Source organism: Sprattus sprattus (assembly GCF_963457725.1).
Source record: "Sprattus sprattus genome assembly, chromosome: 9".
Classification (NCBI taxonomy): domain Eukaryota; kingdom Metazoa; phylum Chordata; class Actinopteri; order Clupeiformes; family Clupeidae; genus Sprattus; species Sprattus sprattus.
This window is the reverse complement of record NC_137928.1, coordinates 8,506,730-8,526,786: the sequence shown is the minus strand read 5'-3', so window position 1 is coordinate 8,526,786 and position 20,057 is coordinate 8,506,730. Positions and strand designations below refer to the sequence as shown.

The 20,057-nt window shown below is 42.3% G+C and overlaps 1 protein-coding gene across 1 annotated transcript in view; it reads left to right on the top strand.

Moving 5' to 3' along the window:
- Positions 1-7,375: 7,375 nt before the first annotated feature.
- The window catches only part of elna (elastin a), a 61,124-nt gene continuing 48,442 nt past the window's right edge, over positions 7,376-20,057 (top strand). Inside the window, exons 1-3 of the mRNA XM_080844588.1 lie at positions 7,376-7,592; positions 17,954-18,016; positions 18,894-18,929. Of these exons, the coding sequence (XP_080700714.1) occupies positions 7,517-7,592; positions 17,954-18,016; positions 18,894-18,929 (175 nt within the window). The 5' untranslated portion in view covers positions 7,376-7,516. The remainder of the gene's footprint in view (positions 7,593-17,953; positions 18,017-18,893; positions 18,930-20,057) is intronic.

Here is a 20,057-nt window from a genome sequence, read left to right as displayed (position 1 = left end):
CAGATAAGCTGAAACCACCTGTGCACAGCTTGGCAGGTGTTGCAATCCGTGGTTCGAATTATCAGACCCTGCATTGGGGCAATTCATGGTCAAAGCTTGTAAAGCCTATATTGTTTTTGTAGTTGGGTTGCTCCCCTGATGCTCATTACTAGCTCCAAATGGTCTATGTCACAGCTTCAAATTCGAAAGTCCTTTTTTTTCATCACCATTTTTGTGCTACCTCTTATCATGCACACGAAGATTTGAAGAATCCTGCCATGTGCTTAAAATCATCCACAGACTGGCATGTTTTACCATAAAACCATAACATATTAAAGTTCTGTAACCATTTCATGTTCCTGCCAGTATCATACAACATTTAAACACAGCCGCATTGATGAATTTTTGATATGTCGAGCCAGTTGCACAATGTGTATCATTCCTGCCAGGTCCTTACAAGAAAAAGAGAAGGAGGGGGGGGGGAACACTGGAGCTGGGACTGCTGTGACCTCTCTGGGTGATTTTTGCATGTGTTTATGATTAAGGCTCCCATGCACTCCCATGCACTCCCATTCACTCCGCCAGAATGAAGCCAATCGAACCATTGTCAGCAGAGAGTTCCACAGGCCTGGCTTTCCACCCTCCACCACAGCGCCACAGCTCGGACTCGACTCTCTCCTCTGGATACGGAGTCGCCCAGAGTAGTGTCACCGAGTGAGTGTCCACATCTGGTCCGCTGTCTGGTTGTCTGTGGTGCACCCTGGAGGCCGGCCAGTGGGTCTGCTCTGAAGTGACAGTGGGCCTGTGTTGACATTCCTGCGCCTGAGGGAACATTATCTGTACGGCGTCGATGGAGCCCTTGCTCAAGCTGTCTCCAAACCGTAGCAGCAACGAAAGGGGAATCAAGTTTTTCAAAAGGCTCGTGGGGGAAAAACGTTGGATGCTGACCAGTGAAGATGATCTACTCAGTGGAGAGGTTTCATCGCTGAGAACATGGCAGTGCACTTCTCCAAGTTCCCCCCCCCCTTAGGGCATGTCAGTTTTGGGTCTCGTTTGCATAGCATATTTTGCCATGTGTGTTTTCATAGACCCAGATTGATCGATTTGTTATAGCAGTTCTGTGACTCAAACTGTCCAGGATTTCTGCAAAAATTGCCTGTCAGGTCAAAGTCATATTTTAGTTTCCTCGACTACTTTGATTTGATTGACTAATGATAAGAAAAATTTGTGGAAATGTATGCAACTGTCAGAGGAGATCAAACCAGCTCCAAAAATGTGTCCATGAATGAGTAACTCTCTCTCATCGCTTAGGTCAATAGAAGTTGTTTATCAAAAAGGTGTTGGGCCTCTTCTTGCATGGGAGTCGGCAGGGAAATGTAAAACAATTGGAAATATGAATCAAACAAAAGACTTTTCCAACTCCGGGCCTGATTAGATGACTTATCTGATCAGAGCTATGCAACGACCTCACAACAATGATGTTAACACTAGATGAACAAAGGGTCAGAGAATTGTGGAGCAGCCAAAGTATTCAAGGGTAATTTCCTTCAGTTCTTGAAATGCAAGCAAGGACTTAGGAAATGACAACATCTGTTCTTTTTTTTTCTCTTCTCAGTCATAGTATGAGGCAACTGACCTGAATATTTGTGAATTCCTTGCCTGATCACAATCGATTTTCAATCTGTGACATTCCTTTGTCTCACTAATTAGGAGGGGTTAGTGAGAAAATGCAGAAGGGGATCTGTTACTTTGGAGTCACCAAACTGCATAGCAGTCGCTCCAGTGCAATGCCGTTATCCGCCAAAATGTTTGACTCTTGCCTCTGCTTAACATTAAAACAGTCTAGATCTGTGAAGGTATGCTGTTGGTTCTCTATGTTTATGTCTATAAAAAATGCCATAATGGAGTAGCATCGTAAAAAGACAGATGACTATATTTGAGCCGCATTGCCAAGTTGATCAATTTGTCTGATAAAAACAGAATTACAAAAACATACGCCACATCATAGATAGCATAGCAAAATCTAAGTATCTGTTGAAAACTTTAAGGCTTTCCTATTCTGAAAGTAAGTTTGTGTTACGAGTTATTTTAACTGTAAATGGCAAAAGTAATGTCAACATTTGGATAAGCTCTTGACATTCCATTTTGTTTGATTCATACTCTCCGTTTCATTTTGTCTTATTATGTCTAAGGATTGAGTGACAAAAATGCCTATGACTTGCCATACAATCTATCAGTTGGCTGTAAATGTACCACATGCTAATGAATGGATGGCTGTTGATGATCGCAGCCATTATCATAATATATTGTGTGTCCAGTTATTGTTGCAGGTTGGTTGTGTCTATTTAGGGCCGTGCTACTCTAAGTGTATTGATTTAGAGTGAATTGCATTCGATTTTAGACTTTTGGATGTTTTTGAATTTCAAACTCCATAGAAAAGACAGATATATTGTTAAATGTGGCACAAATAAACACATTCTCCCCTGTTTTTTTACTACCAAAGTACATCATTATAGGCAGTGTGGCAACATGTAGCTCTACCAAACTGGTCCCTCACAGCCATGCTGCAGACATCAAAGTTTAGTCAGTTTTATCTGTTTGCCCAAATCAGCTCGAGGTGCCAAAAATGTTACCACAGGGGACCGTCTGGATAATCTATCATCCTCTCTCCACACTCCATGTCATGTTCTGTTCCACTTTTGGAAAGCGAGTAGAGAGATCAAAGATTTGATTTAGAGGATTTGTATCATAATGGTTTGGAGCCCTAATAAGTATCATATTCATATAAAGGAATGACTTAATCATACTTTGAGATACCTTACTAAGGATAGGCCAAGCAAAACCATTGAAAGACCAAGATAATACTTCTTCTTCTTCTTCTTCTTAGTGGGCAAGAGCTACAGCTGTTGTTTAGAATGTACTGTCCAACAGTCTTGGTTTGTGTGTTTTCTTTCCTTTAAAGGCTACTAGCCAGTAGAATTTTGTGTTTTGAATGACATTGGCCGATAGCTTAGTTGCACACAATTCAGACAGGCCTTAAAGTGAATTGTCATATTGTATATCTTGCATTAATGGGTTGTAATTAAGATCATTCATCAAATGTTTTTATCATAAAAAAAAATCCTCAATACATGACACATGGAGCGTCTGGATTCACGTCCAGACACAAGCCTCTCTCAAGATAAATAAACGCTCAAACAATTTATTTGACACAGTTTTCCCCGTGGCATTAGCAGATACTTCACTCCCTATCCCCCACCAGCAGCAACCTTAGTCCTCTGGCAAAAACAAATAACCGAGAGGGCCAGCAAGCCCCAGACATGATCTAAATGAGAGTCTCAAACCCAGGAGAACAGAGAAAAACACACTTGATTTACTCAAAATACTGCCTCTTTCCAAACACAGCTTATTACACAGAGTTAACTGCCGGTTTTAAATTCGGCATTGAGAGAATACAGCCTAACAGGATACGCTATGAGGTCAGAAATTAGTGATTTATTGGGGCGAGAAACGTAACCAGTGGCTCAGTGTGAGTATTAGCTGGTTTTTGCTTAATGTTAAATGGGTGTAAATATTGCAGCGTTTACACAGCAATGAAAAAATCATTGCAAATTACTGTTCCCCACATGACATCATTCCCAAGTAGGGTATCTGATATTTGATAGAATGTTGATTATACACTATTCCAATTGAGTCTGTGTGTTTTCTTTAGCTTTTTTGAAAATAAAAATGCAGTTGTACATTTAATTGCTTACAAATGCTTAGAACATCTTGACCGAATCTTTAAATGCTCATTGGAAATCCATTCACCTGAGTCCTGTTTAGCAAACGTAATACAGTACCACTCGAACTATAGAATCAAATTTGTGACAGTGAAACTCTCTTTCCGCTCTGGGCATCTGTATACTTTCTACTGTGTTCTCATGATCCTCAGGAGATTGCCATTAACTCGGAAGAAACTTAAACTGAAGTGAACCTTAAAAAGAAAAACAAGTAGGTACTGTAACTCAGACACCACTAGTCCACACACTGTGTACCAGGTCCCAGTTCATCCTGTACCTTTCACCTCCTACGTCTGATCCTCCCACACAGACGTGTACCCTTTTGTCACTCTAGCTCACTCTAGCTGTGTCAAACTCAAGGCCCGCGGGCCTGATCAGGCCCGACAAGCCATTTAATCTGGCCCGCCAGCTTCTCAGAATGTTGCAAAAAGATCCATTGATTTGAATGAGCAACGGTGACATTTTATTTGGTTTGGCTAATTTTACCTCAGGATTAATAAAGTATCCATCTTTTTATCTATCAGAGCTTGTCTGCCGTGGCCGCTGGTATGTCGAGTGCACCACACACACTGTAAGTCCCACAATGCACTGTCCCCGCGTTGGTAGCATACGTCAATTTAGGGAGCGCTTGCCCCACTGTCCGGCCCTCGACTTACACCCATTTTTTTTATTTCGGCCCTCTGTGTATTTGAGCTTGACACCCTTGCTCTAGCTGCTTTTCATTTTGAACCAATGGTAATCCAGGTCATCACCTGTGCCACAATCCCATCCTCTGCTTCAGACTGTAGAGATTGGAGAGAAATATAGGTTGCCATAGGCACTGCTTGTGATTCATTCATATGATACTTTATGGTCGACATAAACAGTAGGATTTCCTTCGCGACAAAATAAACAAACGTTGTAATGTAAAGTTACCAGGTGAGGTCATGTGAATCCAAAGAAGTGTAACAAGGCTGAGATTCGAGCAGGAGGTTCTAATGTGTTAACCAGTGGAGTGTTTACAGTTATAGAAAGCCTGAGGCTGGCAAACAGCTGTATCACGGGATCCACAAAGAACAAGCGGTAATTTCATCAATCCATTGCACTGACTTAAAAAACTTAAAAAGCAGCTATGAACCACAAAGTGTTGAAATTGAGTTGTGCTTAACATTGTTTTCCCATTAGCACTCCAGTGGCTCCAAGGTCAAATATGACCAGTTTCAGACTTGATATTTGTTTAAAGTTTTTTTTTTGTTTGTTTTTAACACACCAGAGATTGTGTTTTTTAAAAATATGTTTTCCCCAGCTCATGTAGATGACAATGTTCTGTCTTAAACATCTACAACAACAACAACCTAGCAGTCCTGTGGAGTTGAAAATAAACGTCTTTTTCCGTAGTACAGTGCAACTACAATTTCTAAAAGAACTTCATTGTCTGGGGGAAAACGACGGTGGCTCTTTTTTTTTTTTTTTTTTTTTACCAACAACATTACACAGTATCCATGTAGTGCACGAAACCCATATGCCAGTTAAATTGATACGCCAACACTGTAAGCCTTATAAACCTGCTGGAGCTGTCTGGCTGAACTAATCAGGAACCCCATGGAAGCCCCCTGCCAGGGCAGAGACCAGCTCGGACCAAGACAAACTGGAATGCGGTCAGCATGAGGAAATTCTAATGTTAATGAGGGATGTCACCACTATAAACCCAACTGTGTTTCTTGGACAACTTGTGTATTTGCATGTAACCAACAGGTCATCTGTTAGTGTCACATCCAGAAGAATAATTATCTTGGTCATGGTTAGGAGCCAATGGGCCAAGTCAAGCACCCTTTCGACACACACACCCACACCCACTCCCTCTCTGTCTCTCTCTCTCTCTTTCTCCCTCTCTCTCTCTCTCTCTCTCTTTCTCTCACTCACTCACACACACACGCAAAGAGGCTCAATGCCACTGGATGATAACAATCAAGAGTAATGTAATACAAATTAAGATACAAGTGGAATACAAGCTCCTGGAACACAGACCTTGTTTAAGGACAAACTCTATATTTAGTCCACAAACTGTACTAAACTGTATAGTTACAATATTACCACACTTAACTCAGGCTCATTGATTTAATGCAGAGACTGACGAAACCTTCAGAGAATCAGTATCCACTGCATATACCAATAAAATACTGTAGCTTTCAGTATTTCTGTGTGCTGATAAGGTGCGGACAAAGAACTCACTGCAATGAAAGTGAGTGTCTTTCGCCTGTCTCTTAATGCCTTTACAATATGCCGATGCTGACCCTGGAAAGTCACATAAAAAAGAATCTGCTGGCCATGGGAGCAGCTCTCTCTGGCAGTCCGACAGACATGATAGGACATGTGACCTCTCTTGTGTGCAGCATTCCTTGCAGGTTCTGGCAGGGCTGGCCGTAGGAGTGAAGGAGACCCAAGCTAGATTTCTTTCCCTTTTTTCCCTGGGTGGGGTCAGGGTTAGGGGGATTGGGGAGCGGGGAGGGAGGGCTTCCCACTGAGTTTGACCAGAGGCCAACCTCTATGGAGACCCTGGGCAACTGCAGATGTAGCCTGCCGGGGCTCTCCAGGGCTCGGACCTTATGGAACACCAATGAAATGTCTTACAGGGTCAGGCAGGCTTTGGACATCCCTATGTGATTCATGTTCTGATCGTAAAGCTCAGGAAAAAAAGGACTCGCTGTGCTGTTTGACTAGTAACGTGTAGTAGTATCTCGTAGAGAGAGGGAGCTCCCCGGAGTGAGCCTCCCTGCGCTCTACCCGCCGCCCGGAGGCGTTTGGACCCGGGCCCTGTGAGAGGCGCAGTAACAGACAGACTTCTGTCACGGAGCATTCTCCCCTGAGAGGGTTTCGCACTGCCCTGCCAGAGATTTTCTCTCTCCCCTTCACCTTCCTCTTTCTCTGTGTCCCTCTCTCTCTTTCTCTCCCCCCCTCTCTCTTCTCTATCTGTGCATCTGTTTCTCCCCCCTAGCTCTCTCTCTCTCTCCCTGTCTCCTCTATCTGTCTTCTCTATCTGTCTCTCTCTTTCTCCCTCTGCCTCCCTCTGCCTCTCTCTCTCTCTCTGTCCAAAGTGGGCTGCTCTATTTTCAGCCTCTCAACAGCAAGTCTGTTAGTCTATTATGCTGATGTTGCTTTCCAGTCTGTTGGTCAGCAGCTAACTAAAGAATAAAATGCTTCATGTAAGTGTCTTTGCCCATACGATGTGCCTTATTCCCAGAGAGAGGCTTTTGCGTCCCAAGCAAAGCTGTCCTCTGAGGATGAAGCAAATAATTAAAACAAGATTGCCTTCAGTTTCTGCGCCCCTCTTTTCACTTGAAAGATAAGTCCTCTTAAAATCCATGCAAATGTTTGGCAGACAGTAAAATTCATTTCAGTCAAGTGGGTGGGAAAGAGAGCGGTCTCTCTCTCTCTTGTACACTCTTTCCCTCTCTCCCCTTCTCCCTCTCTCTCTCACTCTCTCCTTTTCCCTCTCTCTCTCCTTTTCCCTCTCTCTTTCCCTCTCCCTCTCTCTCTGGCAACAGCCTGCATTGTTGGCAGGAGTGTCCAGAATAAAAACAGCAACACCAGACATAGGAGAGAAAAAAGTGAAATGATCCATTGAACTGAAAGTCTTTGCCCTTTCTTAATTACGTCGTGTCCCGTATCTTTCGCTCTTTTTTTTCTTCATTTTTCGAGCACTTTATGAAGTGGTAATTAGCTTGTGGAGAATAAAACCAGCTGATTTGGACCGGGCTGGAGCATTTGAGAGTGAGATGGCTAACAGCAAGGTTGTATCACTCCTTCATGGATTCCTCCTCCTCGCTCTGTTTCAACCTTCGCTTCAAGGAGGTAGGTGTTTGCCTTTAGGCTTATGCCTTGCTATATGACCACAGCGCATAGACTGGCAACAGGTGCAGCTCCCTCTCTCTCTCTCAAGGCTTTACATTCAGTGTTTCTGTAAGCTTGCGCTACGTTTAATTTATTTGCTTCTTACAGTACAAAGCACGTACCATTTGCCGGTAGTCTTTCTACTGATGAAGTGTCTACAGTGTAGGGTCTGGTCTAGTCCAGACACAGAGAATAGTAACGTTAAATAAACACAGAAGAGGGTCCAATAGTTAACGAGGTGCACACTTTAAAGGGTTAGAACAGTGCAACACGGTATTTTATGTATTGGGGTTTATTGCTTCATTATACAGTTTTATTACCACTTAATACAGAGGAATATGATACCATCCTCAAAACAACTGCATTACCTAGAAGTGACAAAATTATTACGAAGAATTCCCACAAGTATAACCTTTTTTCCGTGAAGATTTAGTTCTTTACTGATTTAATGACAAGCTTCGCATTACAGTGTATTGACTAAACCTGCAGTAGGGTGAACAGGGGAGCATGCTGTGTGCTAAATGTGGAACGGTGCATGGCACAACTACGCATTACTAAGAAATACTAGCAAGTGTTTTATGTCGAGGTCCCACAGATGCCAGTTTATTGATGATAGCAGGAATTATAACCCAGTAAAGCCACTCCTCATCCACCCCATGCATCCTTATGCCACATTCTATTGAAATGGACTATTTTATTTTGCATTTAACCGAAAAGCATTGCTCGAAAAGAAATGTTTTAAACTAGTTAATAAGTAGGTTGTTTTACAGCCTTGTTGTTTTTGCAACAACTTTGTTCCAAAGTGTATTGCCATGGAGTGACAAACTGTAGGCTGAGTATTCAACAGCCCTTACTTTGAATCTCAAATCCTGAGCTGTTCTCAGAAGCTTGAGAGTGACTTCATTGTTGCAGGCACACAGCCCTCGCACACATTGCATCAATGAGTCTGCAGATGTCAGTTTCATCATAACCCATAATAAACTCCCCAGTGGACAACGCTGCGACTTTGACCGTCCAGACGGTAGCGTACAGACCGCACAGATTTGGCAGTCTCCTTTTGTGTATTTCCAGTTGTTATTCCGATGCATGGTTGCCTCACTGTATCTTTTCATGTTGTTGTTGGTTTTTTTGTTTTGTTCTTTGGAACTGAGCTAGAAGCTCTGAATGAGAGCAGAGCTGCAGAGAGTCAGAAAAAAAACCCGTCATTCTCCTCTCTGAGGCCGTGAGTTTCCAGTCTTCCAGAGATGTTTCTTGGACAGGAGTCACAGGGTTGTTTAGCTCAAACTGGAAAGCATGCAAAGGTCTGCTGCTGGCTTAAACACAAAGCCAGCCTCTCTGTCTCTTATTTATTTGCTCTCAATAATTTCTGGGCCCGTCATTAGTGTATCTGTTTTCAAGCTGTTCGTGTCTCCGAGCCTGTCTCGCGTATATATTTCAATACTTCCTCAGCTGTAATACATTTATTAGAGGAACACATGAGCCTTTTAGAACTACTGTGCATATATTTTAATTTCATATGAAGTTGTTGTGTAAGTTTGAGAACTTTTACAGCAGCAGATGTATTGTAGTTGTTACATCCGCTTGTGTCCTCAGCAGATGCTATTGTGCTGTTCATCAAAGCGATGTATAAACTATCCTCATCTGTGAGACACCTGCTATATGCACATACATAAAAGAGAAGATTCCGGAGGCAACACTCAAAGAGACTTTCCTCATCTGCAAATGTCTCGGCCTTCTTCGTTAAGCTCTTAATAACTTGTTTGTCCTTATATGCCAGATCCACTCACTAGGCAGTTTTGACAAAGTTAACAACATCCTCTCACTTTTGTGAGCATCAATATTGGCCTAAACTACCTTTGATCCTGCAGACATTTTTTCCAGAGGTGTTAAATTCGGTTTCATGTGGCAAGAGGACCCGATTTTATTGCCGCTAAGAATTAGAGCCAATCACCTCTTCTTGCCAATATCATCAAACCATCCCCATTAAGCTCTACTACCATAAAAATATCACTGCCGGTATCCAAGGGAATATGGTCGAGGGCTGTGGAATGTCAGCTTGTTTTTCACTGTAAGAGTGAAAGTGCAGAGCAGCAGAGATCAGTGAAGGTGAATGTAGTCATTGCTGGACAGGAATAGTGATTTTTTTTTCCCACTTATGAATGTCATCATTCTCTTTTGTTGTTTGCAAAGGGGGTGGCTGATGCATTAGTACGAGCATCCGTCAGACAAAATGGAAAGGAAGTTTGCTGTGATCGAAGTGCAGTAAATCTCAAAAAGACAGGGGAGCTGGGAGTTAGTGCATTATTTATGTAACAACTGAATGTGGATGGATTTGTGAAGCCAATGTATTCAGCGAGGTAATTAAAAAATGTCCTCCCCTCCAGACCCAGTCCGCTGAGTCGAAAAGAGAAGTCACTTTGAGACTGTCACAATCTGACCATTTTCATCGCGCACGGCAAAAAAAAGAAAAGAAAACCCATAGAGGCTTTCCTAATTATCCTCTGTTGTGTTAGTGCTCTTATACCAACATTCTGCAATTCATCACTCAGAACTATGTCACATGGATAATTACAAAGCAATCAATCTTTTCAGAATACATACCAACATTACATCCACTTACAGAACTCTTTTTGTCTCTGTACTTTTTTAGTGTACTGTGCCTTACTCATAGCTCTCAGTTCCAAGGACATAGCATGACTGTGGTGGAGGTAAAGTGATTGCTTTGTTGATAGTGGACTTAAACGACTCTAAAGTGGAAGGCCAACATGAAAAGGCTTCAAAATATAAAAACGCCCCAGAGCTCACTTCCATGGAAGTCTCATAAGAATCGAGAGGTGAATGTTTGCACGGCACCAGCGGTAGCATTGAGGTGAGTGTCTCTGCCCCAAAACTAAAGAGAACTTTAAATTCAGGAATTCTCCCAATCGCTGACACGCCCTTGGCTGAAGTTAAAGGCGGGTGAAATCACCCTGGACGAGACGGCACACCACTGCTGTCAGGGGAGATGGTGATGAATCGCTCTGATCCACTCCCTGTGCATCGTTATGGTGCTGTGTTGGTGCAAGGACTTTTTCAGGACCTGGGCTGTGCGATTTAGTTTGCCAGCGCTGGCAGAGCTGTAAGAGAATGAATGTGACACATCAGCTTCGTCTCGTGGTTCTTTGGCAAAGGAGGATTCAAGAGCAGCGTATGCGCCTCAGCGTTGCAGCTCACACTGCTAAAATTAACCCCGCAGTGGCCTGCATGTATGTGTACATCTTATGCTTAAGAATCTCAGAATTTAAATAAATGCAGTGCTTCCCAGTTAATCTATCTTCATAATCCTGCTTTTGAAAAAAAAAAAACTGTCAGATGTACACTGCCAACCGTGAGTTTGTACGAGGTGAAGAATAGCTATGTTTAAATTGAACGTCCCCTGAGACTAGGATCACTCATTAGTGCATGCAGCTTGCCTTGAGAGCTCTTGAAAAACTAGGCTAGCATAAACCGTTATATGGTGACCTCAACTCTCAACACCACTTTCCAAAGGGCTCCTGGCTTGTTGGCAAAGAACAGCATCGGGGTGCTGTAGTCGATAAGCAGTTTCATTTTGCAGTATTAATTTATTACTTGTCGTAATCACCGCAAAGGGGTTTGTTAATAGGCCTGTCATCCGAGCAGCTATATCTTCGTCTGGCGTTGAAATATGTTCTTTTTCACTGCACACAACCCTGAAGTCATGACAGACCAGAATGAGACCGCAGGGAAATCACTTCAGCTGAACATAAGGAAAGCTGCATATGGTATATAGAATGTGCTCCATCACAATATGTTTAAGCACTGACTGGAACACTTTTTACCGTCAGCTAAACTAGTCAATGCATTCTGAGTGTGGGGAACACCAAGGTCAGAGTTTGGAATGACTGACCTGGATGGGTTTTAAAACACCCATGCTAGAATGGAGTAAAGATGGAGACGTATCACGTCTAGAACGACTTTTGTATGCATGATGTGTGAGAGACAAATGAGGTGTGAAGGGGTTTCTGTACGAGCATGTTTATGAATTTCAAAATTAGCATGAGGTTGGGATCTCTTCGTAATGATGGGATTTTCCATACATCAAGCTGGGCTCTTAAATGTGGAACATTTTTATTCTTCGTCCTGGCCAGATCAAAATGGACTCTTGACAGTGATGAAATATAAAGTGTGAGTTTTCTATTTGTATTATATCCGTGACTAATATCATAGAAAGACAAGTCATTTTCAAGTCTGGAGCTCTCTGCCAAAGCTTTGACAACAAGGTACACTTAAACCAGATGATTTGTTCCAACTTGTCTGAGCAATACTGTGAAATCCCCTGAGTCGATCCTGTGAAACGACATGGACACTGGACAGTTCACGAAAGATGGTCACTGAAGGGTGTTTTCCCCTCCCTTTTCACATAACCGCTATACTGTCTTACTGTCTCATCTCCCAGGTCCACAATGAACCTCAGTCTGCACGGCCATGGACCGAGCCCAGTAAATCTACCCTCCTACAAAATGTTACATCTGTGAGACATTTGGTGCGGCTTGTCAATGTTTGTTTTATGGTTATCATAAAGGGCCGTTGGGTAATGCAGCTCCTCCAGATTATGTTTTCATGGCATCTCCATTTTATTTGACATCAGGTTTGTCCTCTTCCTGTCCACGGTACCTACTGAAGGTAGGATGTCAACAAAATCATCACTCTGAAACTATGAAGATCTACTTACCTTCTCTCCTAAAGAACAGTCTTACAGTGCATAAACAGTTCCAATAGGTCAGCCATGGGATAGTCAGTCACCCTATTTACGTTGCTTTGTTCAGTAAATTAGACCACTGTGTAATGAGGTAAACAGTAATCTGATTACAATTTAGAGAAGGTAATCAGTAACTTTACCTGATTTTAATCAGTAACTTTAACTTATATTAAGTTACTTGCCCAACACTGGTATTGAAAGTCATACAATGTGACTTTGGCTACATGGGGTTAAAGCACAAAACATCTATTTCTTAATTTTTTTATGCGTTTTTTTTCAGCTAGTGTAATATGTTGTAGAAGTTAGAGACATAAAATGTCTGTGAGCAATTTTCAACCCAGAGGGAAATATGAGTTGAATTCTTCTTGGCCTTCACTTGCATACAAGGTTGTAACAAAAGACCTTTTGGCAAAAGCAGACTGCGCCAGAATAGAATTTCCTCTACTCCAGCTGGGAAGATACAGTTCCAGCTACTCAAACGTATGCATGATTTTAACCAAAAAAGATGCTTGTCATCATCTGTCTTATCCAATTAGGAGCTAGACGATGCCTCATCAATCATCTTTTGTGATGGAGTAAACAACTCAGCGCATGTGTGTTATGGGACCCTTATGTGGTGCATGCATTCTGTCTGTGGCTGAGAAAGGATCAGCGAATAAGATCGGTTTGACCTCTAATCCTATAAACATCAGATTGTAAAGAACAGTTTGGATAATCCTGCAAACATCTGAAAGTAGTCCGGATGACTGTGTCAGTTAGTGTCAGAAATACCTCATAGAAACACACTAGCGGGAGAGAGTTTGAAATCCACCAACGGAAAAAGCACTTGATGAAGAAATAACAAAGCGAGATATTTTTCCATCTTTGGTTCGAAAATGAGAGGCACCAGACAATTTGAGTCTACGGTGTTTGGCTTTTCTCCTAATAAGTAAGAATATGCACGGAGGTGTCAATTATTTCCATTTGGTTTTCACCCTCATGTGAGGGATTCCACAGCACCTTAAGCCAGTCAAGCAGCCCCAGAATTTCAGTTGGACAAGATGCCAAAACTTTACAGAGTGAAAGGGACGAGGGGTTGATGGGGAGAGGAAGAGGGGAGGAGTGCGGGATGACAGCCTCAGAGAGAACATGTGACACGAGACTCTCTCTCTTTTTTTTCCTGGGGTGGTCTGGGAATTTTACAGTTCATCACTTGAAAATTTACAGCATCAGATTCCACCTCTAAGCCCTGGGGTGCAGGAATCCGTGGCTTTCGCCAAACCCCCCCCTCCCCTGGGATATTTCCCCCTAATTCTACTCTTCACTTTGTCATTCCTGGCAGGTGAAAGTCAGCCAAGACTTTTCAAAGGCAAAGCCCAGACCGTTCGGATGAGATCAGAATCCCACCTCTTCTTTAAATCACTGCCGCCTGTGTGTCGCTCTCTGCACCACACATGTGTCAGCCACTTGGGCTTGGGAACAGGGCTTGATGGGGGGGGGGGGGGGGGCACAGGGCCTGGGTGGGGGGGCTATCACCGAGATACCTCTTTTCATTCTACTTTTTACTTCTCCTTTTCGTGTTGATCTCCTCCATTTTTTTGCTCCTTGAAGGGGGGTTGCACTGTGCCAGAATTTCACCAAAAAGAAGACCAGATGCCCCATGATCTCAGAGGGCAGAGGGAGTATGTAAGGGCCATCATCCAGATATGATATTGCCATTCCAAGTCAAAGACCTAGTGTAAAAAACAGAATAGGCTTTTTTGTGTGTTGACAGCGCGACAGAAAACCAGTTGTTCCCCTGAAGAGGCCTGTTTTGTTCTGGAATTCAGTTAAATTGTTTGGCCATTCAGTTTAGCACTGCAACACCATGTGTTTATGGGAGCAGAAATCCACTTTAGAGAGTGAAGGAAAATGAACTAATTTCTCTTGTGACCACTGCTGGGCCTTGTTCCCTGCTTGTTTGCATGTGAACATTATATTCAGTGGGTACTTACAGCAATTAACTGTACTATATATTTATTGAAACCTAAAATGTTTAATCACTAAAAATCATTACGTTCCACCAATATCTTACTAAGATTGTAAAGCATTTCAGTGTTTATTGTAGTTAATCCAGGTGCTCAAAACTGATTTCATAATCATTTCACTTCAGGACAGTTTGGACCAGGCTGATTAGATCAAGACTTGGCAGATGAAAGAGTGTGCTGTAAATGAAATATATAACATATGTTTGCCCATGTAGTCACCCAAAAGCCTTTAATTTTGTGACGGTTCATAAATGATGACGAAATGTCTCTGTTCTAAGGACATTTCCTAAAATATAGGCCTAATGAGGTCTCCTTTCATGACGCCTGTTCTCATGACATAAGCATATACGTAGTTCAGTTTATTATATTACTTGAGTGGGAAATGGCCAACTGGACTTTCCTGCAGCCTCTCATTCATCCCATGCCATCTGAATATATGTACATTGTTTAACATCATCTTACATCTACTAAAGATGGCACCTCATCTGAAAGGAGATTGTATAATACAGTGAGGCTGGGAAGGGCTACATCGCCGGAGCTCATATGCATTTACGTTTGGAAAGGGGAGTACATTGCATTTAAAGTTCTCAACTCAGTGACCTAGTTTTGCAAGCATTCACATTTAATCCACATTGACATGAAATGGGCAGAAAAGTGATACTTTATTGGTTGGACTTCAAATGCTTGATTGGTACTTGAAGCATGAAATACCAGACATATACAAACAAGGTATCTTAAAGAGTTATGACAAACTTAAAAAAGTGTTAGTTGCTAATTGACTTGTGATTATACATTTTACTATATTGCAAGTTACAAGTCATATAACATAACAGTCAGCTGTCATATTTTAACGTGCCGATGCTAACCTACTACAACAAAAACAACCATTTTGTTCACCACAACACCCACATCAGTCATGAATATGTAGAGAACCACATGTGAACAAGCAAGCTGCCTCAGCTGCCAGTGTTGTCTATTGTTGAGGGGACTGCGGTCGGTCTAAAGCAGGGCGTGGGCAATTCATTTCCCCAAGGGGCCACATGAGATAGTACGACTGTTGTGGAGGGCCGGACCAATAGGCTAAACTCAATTCAGCATGAAAAAGGAGCATGTTTTTGCAGTATTAAAGGTGTGCCCAGACGACCAATACACATGGCACACACACACACGCGAGTGTGTAGTAGTAATATCATGTTTTATCGTATAACGTTTAATTCCTAATTTACCATTGACCTCCGAGGGCCGGTCAGGGACAGCCAAGGGGCCGCACTTTGCCCAGGTCTGGTCTAAAGCCTTGGATGGGGTGGCCCAACCACCCTCCCTGCTCTTCATGCCCTGACACGCATTTATAGCATCTACTTACCATGGCTTACTATGGTAAATAAATGCTTAAAGTTGCAAAGTTGTCTAAAGGGTCCCATGTGGCAAATCAAAGTCATCTAATACATGTGCACGTAACAATTCTTTGTTAATATAATGTAATGTAAATGTAAAAAGTTAAAAGCTTAAAAGTCTCCATGAACATCGACCAACAAGCCTGAATAGATATGTTTGAAAATATGTATGCTTGCTTGATCAGTCTTATGACTACTAGAGGTGAAAAAGCAAGGAAGAAATGGACCAATGTTGCACAGCATCGAGGGCATCAGAGAGAGAGCAGGATCCTGCCATGGGACTGAGCCTCCTGCACTCTCTCTGAACCCAGAAACAGGAAATCCTCCCTTTGATTCTGAAATGAGGGGCCTGACTTACTCTGTGGAGAACAGTCACGCTGACTGGACCTTGCACCAGCGCTGCCATCCTGAAGGCCCCGGCTAGCTTCCTGCTCTCCAAGCCTGTAGGCATTCTGTCATCGATGAAAAACACTCTGTAGATCTCTAGGCTACAGGTCCTAATGTGTTCTCTAATTGCCGATTGCATGAGCCAAGACAATAGCCAGACACTTGTTCGGAGACTCTTGATAGGCCACTTTGGTGACGTGGACAGATCTCCAGAGATGTCTTTTTAGTAGCTTGTGAAATGCTGAGAAATTCACACTTGTGCGCTGTGCGGTGGTTCTGTTTCTTGGGGTATGTCGCAATCTTGAAGCGCCTTTTTTTTTGGAAGTGTCGGGCTTCTCAAAGTCAAGCCAAACTGTTAATTTCGCGAGGCCAAGGGGTTGGAAATCTGATCACGCTCTAGCCTGTTCCAACTCCCTTACTGTTCCCTTTTTAAAAACCAGTTTGAAGACATCCTTTGTGAAGATCTATCAGTTTGTGATGAGATCATTTGTTATTCGAGGATATGTCTGCCACAGTATTTCAAATAAATGTTCATTGGAAAAAAGCTCTCTAAATTCCCTTGTAAAAGTGCATTGTGAAAATAAAAGTTCAGAGCACCAAACCAAGAGTTCTGTTATAATATGCAGATCCCTCCTGGCATCGTCTTTTGGGTTGAAAACATTGTTTTTCTTAAACAAAAACAGGCTGGATAGACTAAATATTTTCATCTCCATCTAATCAAATTTTGTGCATGATTTTAGGATTTGGAGCATAAATAAAACCACGTTGTCCTCTTTCAACCCCTCCCTCGACACACGAAGGCTGGACTCTCAGGCCCTCATTTACCTGCAGAGGGCGGCATTTTTCACAGTTTATGGTTAACTTTCCACCTGAAATGCATATATGTTCAAACTCATTACTGTGTGCTCTGTTCCATTTCTTCATTACCTCATTCCTCCGGGCCTGTGCCAAGACCAATCTGTAATCTAAGTCGAATGGCTAAAAGAGCCCGTGTGATCCAGAGCCTCTAGCCGCCATAAATTACAGCTTCTCTCCCTTGTCTTAATGGGATTTGACGGCTTGCTTGCTAAATTGTCTGATTTAGCATTGAGTAAGAGGGTGTGATGAGAGGATTTCATGCCTTCGGTGTGAGGTGTAATTTAGCATCGGTTTACCTGTAAAAGACATTGATTACACTGGGTTACTGTCAATGAAAGGGTAAATGGTTTCGGGCTAAGCGAGAGAACAGACAGTAATTCTCTGTAATCCCCCCCTTCGTTGTATACATTAGCTAAATTAAGGAGACAGAGTGATCCAGTGCTGTGCATGCCACGCAGCCCCCCCAATAAACACCCGAGAGCCGGGGACATGTGGCTCGCATTAATTGGCCTCCAAACTCATGTAAAGCCCATTAAATATGATCTCCATCATCAGGACGTCCACTCACATGCAACAACAGGGCCCGGTGACACAAGCCAGCCTTCCACCTCCAAACGCACAGTGATTTTATAACTGATGCCTGAACTCATAGGGTTGTTAGGAGTCTTGAGGGCAACTGATGTGTGTGCACTGCATGTCTTTGTGTGGACCTTTATAAACATTGCGTCATCTTTACATGCATTGCATCTCTGTAAAGCAAATTGACCAGCACAAGATCATGCTGTAAACTGGGAGGTGCTGTGTTTCCCTCGCTTTTTAGACAAGCATAAGAGTGTTGTGCTGTATAACATTTCAAAGCAAGAATTCAATGAAAACAATGTCAAAATAAAAGCCCTACTCCACTTTTTTTTTTCCCAGGTGTGTATGTCCCTGCCGGGGGAGTTGGAGGGGGTGGCGGACTGGGCGCTGGTGCTTACCCAGGTATAGCCTAACTCATTTCAGCATGTCTCAAGACAAATTATCAGGATAAATAGGAACATGTGGAGATACTTTTCACTGTACTGTGTATAAATATTTGTGGAAGAAAGGCAATTATCGTAATTGTTGGTTGTTATGTTGTGCTTACACCATTACAAATAAATCCTCTCTGACCAAACCTATTAAGTTGCTGCAAATGAATGTAAAAACAAAATGTAAGTATGATGCTTAGTGCCATGCTTACAAGTATCAATCAGACAGCGTTACAAATCACACACAAGTTGGACAGCACAATCTAAACCGTTCTCACATTTTCTCTGCTGAGAGAAACAGACCAGGGAAGCTCAGTTAAAAGATGGCCGACATTTATCATGAATTTACAGCTTGCCATCACACAGGCAACGGTCTACTTAGCCTGGAATTAAAAGTATATTGCCCGAAGGAAGCTCCATCATGTCCACTGTCACATATTATGTGGAAACAGGGCATACACTTCTGCTGTCTGCGTGTTAATCTAATGTTTCACGTTGGTCGCCGGTACATCTGGATAAACCATATCCACCAGTTTTTTTAACAAACACAGGTCGTAAATCCCTGTGAAGAGCAACATGACGTTTGAGCGTTGCCTCACTTTGAAGGGTCAAGCTCCTGAGAAGATTTAGAGCCGGCTTGGCCCTGTGTGGGCCAGGGAACATAATTACTCCAGACGGCTATTCTCTGACACGGCACAAGTTAGAGGATCTTAGTTGAGCTGCAGGGAGCATGCACTCGAGAGAGAGCTGAAGTAAGATGTTAACTGCTACTGGCTGAAGGGCATAAATCTCTCTTGTACACATTTTCACATGTCAGACATTAACAGGATGTTTTTATGGGTATACAGCAGGAGCAGGGGGATACAAACCAGCCAAAACAGGAGGTAAGTCTGCATGACTATCTACAGCTCCAGTTGTTTTTTGTTTGTTTGTTTGTTTGTTTTTAATTGAAAGTATACCAAAAAGGCTCTCAAATTATTTTCTGTTGATGTGATTTGATGGTGAATAAATCTGATAAAGTGTCAAGTGTCACCTGTCAAGTGTCACCTGTATGTGTTGCCTTGCATATTAAAAACTTGTAGTCTTTGTTTGGAGGCAATGTTGTAATATGTATCATAGACTTATTCTACATGATTGAATCCCATTTAATCATATACAGGCTGTGTTGCCATAAGCCCAAGTCTAATTGTTTAGATTCCATTAACATGAAGTATCCAGCCAATGGCGTGCACAGCTGCAGACACCTTCAAAGCCATGTCCTCTTTAACAAAGCACTAAACAGCCCGGCAGCTGGAACAGGATTAGTCAAACCCCGGTGACATTACTAGTTATCTGATCAGAAATCATAGCAATGAATTACTAGGTGATGGCTTTGTGCTTCATCATCTTTTAAAAGCACTTTTTCTACTAACTAAGAATGCTGCTCTCTGATGGTTTAGAAACTTACACTGGTAAATGTGTGGGGAGAAAAATATTAATATGCAATACAAATATTACAACAGATGTTTGAATTATTATGCGTTTAACACTTGCAGCTGCAAAAAGTTATACTGTTTATTTGACCTGACTTACCCACCTCTTACCACGGCATCTACAAAGCTATGCCCAGAGGAAACTCTAGACATGTCTATCTGCATCCACTTGTGTTAAGATATTAAAAGCAGAGTGGCTGTTATATTTGGCCTTGCTATCTCCCAATGGCAGCATAAATTCATGGCACGGTCATACGCTTCCTTTGTGTCTGATACAAACCTGAAATAGACAACAATGGCACTTACATCAGTGCTGGTAACTATAAAAACCAAGTACATTTTCTACCATTAAGTCAGTTTACAATGTGTTACAACAGTAAACCCAGTCATTAAATACTTTTGCTTTTACGCTCGTTAAATCCGGTGTCCACCTGGTTGTTGGTCATTCCTGCGCATGCAACACACACTTTTGAGAACATTAGAGCTGTTTGAAGGGACCTAAAGAGAATGATAATGGATTGTAATCATTCTTTACTCTCC